The sequence below is a fragment of the Teleopsis dalmanni genome, unplaced genomic scaffold (genome assembly GCF_002237135.1).
Source record: "Teleopsis dalmanni isolate 2A unplaced genomic scaffold, ASM223713v2 unscaffolded_contig_3106, whole genome shotgun sequence".
Lineage (NCBI taxonomy): Eukaryota > Metazoa > Arthropoda > Insecta > Diptera > Diopsidae > Teleopsis > Teleopsis dalmanni.
The window spans coordinates 1-5,385 of record NW_024034488.1 but is presented as its reverse complement, the minus strand read 5'-3'; the positions used below and the strand labels follow the sequence as shown (position 1 = coordinate 5,385).

Here is a 5,385-nt window from a genome sequence, read left to right as displayed (position 1 = left end):
TAACAAACTTGCATGACAAAAATAATTCCCAATATTATTGTGTGGACTGCGTAACACATTTCAAAATATGTCATTCCGTCACTAATTATTAACAGAATATAATGAAATCGCGCACTCTTGCGCACAATAAGTTTCACATAAATAAGGGTTTTAAAAAGTTTCGGTATAAAACATTAAAAAATGAATAATACATAATTGAGTTATTAACAAACATGCATGACAAAAATAATTCCCAATATTATTGTGTGGACTGCGTAACACATTTCAAAATATGTCATTCCGTCACTAATTATTAACAGAATATAATGAAATGGCGCACTGTTGCGCACAATAAAGTTCACATGTATAAGGGTTATAAACAGTTCCGGTATAAAACATTAAAAAATGAATAATACATAATTGAGTTATTAACAAACATGCATGACAAAAATAATTCTGAATTTAGTTGTGTGGACTGCGTAACACAATTCAAAATATGTCATTCCGTCACTATTTATTGACAGAATATAATGAAATCGCGCACTGTTGCGCACAATAAATTTTCATGTATAAGGGTTTTAAAAAGTTCCGGTATAAAACATTAAAAAATGAATAATACATAATTAAGTTATTAACAAACATGCATGACAAAAATAATTCTCAATTTAGTTGTGTGAATTGCGTAACACATTTCAAAATATGTCATTCCGTCACTATTTATTAACAGAATATAATGAAATGGCGCACTGTTGCGCACAATAAGTTTCACATAAATAAGGGTTTTAAAAAGTTCCGGTATAAAACATTAAAAAATGAATAATAGATAATTGAGTTATTAACAAACATGCATGACAAAAATAATTCTCAACTTAGTTGTGTGGACTGCGTTACACAATTCAAAATATGTCATTCCGTCACTATTTATTGACAGAATATAATGAAATGGCGCACTGTTGCGCACAATAAATTTCACATGTATAAGGGTCTTAAAAAGTTCCGGTATAAAACATTAAAAAATGAATAATACATTGTTATGTTCTTATATATAACAACATATACTTTATTACTTAAAGTATTATAATAATTTACAATTTAATCTTAATAAAATATTATGATTACACCACAGCACGTTTACTCTGCTTTGCACGATTCCGACAACAACTACGCATTTTGTCTTTTTTACTTCTTTCTCTATTTCTTTATGCAGTGTTGCCATTATCGAATATACTACAGTTCCTCCCCCATCAAATAGTCCCGTAACCTTTTTGTCGGTTGCCTCTGCCGGTACGGTCGCGATTTTAATGTTTCATCTCTTTTATCTTTTTCTTCTAATGACCCCTCTACTTGACTATCTGGTAGGATATATTCATTTGATGACTGACCTGCACTTACTTGGTCGTCTTGCTCTTCCGGTTGTGCCACTGAAGTTACTGCTACTGGAGTTATATTGGATTCTAACCTTGTCGGTGTCTCCGAAACTCGCTTATGCAACTGGTCAATATGTCTCGACAATATGTCACTATTTGATTGAATTTTGTAGTTGCGATCTCCTGTTGATTGTATAATCCCTGGCATCCACTTTTCTCCTCTTCCAAAATTTCGGTACCAAACACTTTCACCACACTGGAAACTGCGAACTGGTTTTATTTGTTTGGAATACTCATCAGAATTTAGCTGCTTCTGAGTGTTGTGATCACTGGGGTGCAAATGATCTAACAATGTTTTCAACTTCCTTCCCATCAAGATTTCTGCTGGACTCAAACTTGAATTTGCATTAGGAGTTGTACGCAGATGCAAAAGTATATTTGCCAAATTCTTACTGATGTCTGAAGACTGCATTTTCTTAAGGTGATTCTTAATGGTTTGTACAAACCTTTCTGCTTGCCCGTTTGACGATGGATGATACGGTGCCGTACGTATGTGCTTTATACCGCTAAGTTTTAAATATTTCTCAAATTCTTCTGACACAAACGTTCGCCCATTATCGGACACAATGGTATCTGGTATACCATGTGTTGCAAATATTTCTCTCATTAACTCGATTGTTCTAATCGCATTTATTTTACTGGTTATTTTTACCTCTATCCACTTGCTATGAGCATCTACGACGATAAAAAAATTTGTACCCATAAAGGGTCCCGCATAATCAATATGTAACCGTGACCATGGCCTTAGCGTTGCTGGCCATGGTTTACCTGCTGCTACTGGAGGATTCTTTTTGTTACATGCACACTTTTCACAACGTCTGGCTAACATTTCTATATCTTCATCTAAACCAGGCCACCAAAAATAGCTTCGCGCAACTGCTTTCATTGCCGACATGCCTTGATGAACTTCGTGCAACATCTCAAGTATTCTGGGACGTAGTGTTGCTGGTATTATTACCCTGGCTCCCCATAACAAACATTGTGCATTCACTGATAGTTCCTGGATTTTATTCACAAACGGTTTAAACTGGATTGATTTATATGGCAAAACTGTATCTTTCCTTTGGATATGCCACATTACTTTTGATAGTATTGGATCTCTTCTGGTTGCTTGTGCAATTTCTTTCGCAGTGATTAAAAACTGTTCCTCAGCCTCATTGCAGTATAATATTTCAGGTATTTCCGGTATTTGTAGCTTTACATCATTTAAAGGTAACCGGCTCAATGCATCTGCATTCTGGTGATGTTTCCCTTCTCGGAATTTAATCTCGTACTGGTAAGCGCCTAACTTTAACGACCACCTTAACATTCTGGGTGATATATGCTGTGATATTGGTTTTTCTGGATTAAATAATCCCACTAGTGGTTTATGATCAGTCATTATTGTAAATTGTCTACCACTTAAAAATTGATGAAACTTTTGCACACCAAACATAATCGCTAGCGCTTCTTTATCCAACTGTGAATAATTTCGTTCCGCGCCCTGTAATGTTCTGGAGCCAAAAGCAATCGGTGCTTCTCTATCATCCGGCATCTTGTGTGCCAAAACAACTCCAACTCCATACGGTGATGCGTCTCCGCATAATATCAGTGGTAAGTCAGCCGAATAATGCACCAAAAGATTTTTTGATTGTAATAGTTTCTTTGCTCGTTCAAAACTTAATTTCTGTTCTTTACCCCATTTAAAAGGTATCTCTTTTCTTAATAGTCGATACAGCGGTTCCAATAGATCGCCCTTATTTTGTAAAAATCTATCATAAAATGTAATTAACCCAAGAAAAGCTTGTAGCTGCTGTTTATTTATTGGTTCTGGTGCTTGAGCTATTGCCTTCACCTTTTCGTCAGTTGGACGCACTCCTTCTCGGCTTATCTTAAACCCCAAAAATGTTATCTCTTGTACTGCGAAAACACATTTTGATTTTTTAAGCTTCAATCCTGCATCCTGTACACGTTTCAGAGCAGTTCGTGTTCTATCCCACAACTCTTCCAAAGTTGTTCCGCCAATTAGAATGTCATCTAAATAAATAATCACACCATCTATGTTCTTAAGAACTCCTTCCATCACCCGTTGAAATATACCTGGTGCCGTTGAAATTCCAAACGGTAATCTTGTAACTTCAAAAAGTCCGCGATGTGTGTTTAATGTAAGTATCCTTGCTGATTCTTGGTCAACCTTCACCTGTGTATACGCTCGATCTAAATCCAGCTTTGTAAACCACTTACAATTTGCTAATGTTGCTAGCACTTCTGTATTAGTAGGTAATGGATACGTTTCCTTGCAAAGCATTTGATTCACTGTGCACTTATAATCTCCACAAATGCGTATGCTACCATCTGGTTTAATTATAGGTACAACCGGTGTTGCCCACTCACTAAAGGATATTGAACGTAGTGCGCCTTCATCTTCCAACTTCTTTAATGCTGCTTCCACCTTGAGTTTTAGTGCAAACGGCACTTGTCGATATCGAAGAAATTTCGGTTTACTTGAAACTGACATTTGTAACTTCACAGGATTTCCCTTGTAATCTCCAAGATTTCCATCAAAAACTGAACTGAAGTTCATCACTTCTACTGGAATAGTTGATTCTATATTGCATAAATTGCTGGTTATAGTAATTCCCAAATCGTTAAACCAATTTCGACCGATTAGAGCCGGACCTTCACCCGCTGCTACTAACAACTTTAGTTTCTTTGTGACGTTCCCAACCGAGACTGGTACTTCTGCTTCTCCACTCAGTTTAAGATTTTTCTCTGTTCCCCAAGTTCTTAATTGTATTTGACTTGGTTTTAGCGGAATATACGGCATTTTTTCTCTAAATAACTTTTCACTTATTATTGAGTAACTTGCCCCCGAATCTATTTCCATTTGTACCGGTGACTTACTTATCGTAATCACTCTCTTGACCGATGGACTACCTTTAACGAACATTGACCATAAATACTCTGTCTTTTGAGTTTCCTGGTTTGTATCTAAAAGATTTACTCTGTTTGGTCTTCTTCCATTATTTGTTGCTGGCTTTTTGGTTTTTGCTTTTTTTATACAAGCTCTCTCAATATGTCCACGCTTTTTGCAATAATAACATTCCGCGTCTTTAAATTTGCACTGATCTGAATGATGATTTCCTCGACAACGATAACAATTCTGAATATGGTCCACTGGAGCACGATTTGGTTTTACCTTGTTGCTTGAAATTTTATTCAACCCTGGTAGGCTGGCTGACGTTTTAAGTTCCGTCGCATTCTTTTGTGCTGTTTCTGATGCTATAGCTTCCTCCTGCGCTATTTTTAGTGTTAACTGGTCATTCGCCAGGAGCCGCTTTTGTAAATTTTCATCGCGCATGCCACAGACTAGTCTGTCTCGTAACATTTCTTCCAAATCCTTGAAATTGCAGTCTTGGCTCAATTTCCTTAGCGCTGCCAAATATTCAATAATTGATTCGTCCTCTACTTGGTTTCTCCGATAAAATTTAAACCTTTCAATTATTGCATTCGCTGCCGGACAAAAATAGTTGGTCAATAACTTAGTTGCCGCCTCAAATGTGAATGTTTCCTCTACAATATTAATCGGTGTGGCAACCGATTTTAATATTGTGTAGGTTTCCGGCCCACATGACGCTAAAAAGATTGCTTTTTTCTTTTTATCGTCTGTGATTTCATTTGCCATAAAAAAAAACTCCATTTGCTCCCTGTAAGTCTTCCACTTCCCCGACGCAACGTCAAATTGATCCAATACCCCAAAACTCCTCGCCATCCTTTAATTTTTATCCTCGTCGCCAACTTTGTTATGTTCTTATATATAACAACATATACTTTATTACTTAAAGTATTATAATAATTTACAATTTAATCTTAATAAATATTATGATTACACCACAGCACGTTTACTCTGCTTTGCACGATTCCGACAACAACTACGCATTTTGTCTTTTTTACTTCTTTCTCTATTTCTTTATGCAGTGTTGCCATTATCGAATATACT

The 5,385-nt window shown here is 36.2% G+C and overlaps 1 protein-coding gene across 1 annotated transcript; it reads right to left on the bottom strand.

The window, feature by feature from the left end:
- Positions 1-1,111: 1,111 nt before the first annotated feature.
- On the bottom strand, positions 1,112-5,172 carry LOC119664966 (uncharacterized protein K02A2.6-like). Its single transcript, XM_038074308.1, has one exon. It carries the CDS (start codon positions 5,155-5,157, stop codon positions 1,207-1,209), a length of 3,951 nt encoding a protein of 1,316 aa, XP_037930236.1. The 5' UTR covers positions 5,158-5,172; the 3' UTR covers positions 1,112-1,206.
- Between the last annotated feature and the right edge of the window lie 213 nt (positions 5,173-5,385).

Excerpts from the sequence above, each read along its gene's own strand:
- LOC119664966 (XM_038074308.1), bottom strand. The coding sequence starts at position 5,157 with ATGGCGAGGAGTTTTGGGGTATTGGATCAATTTGACGTTGCGTCGGGG.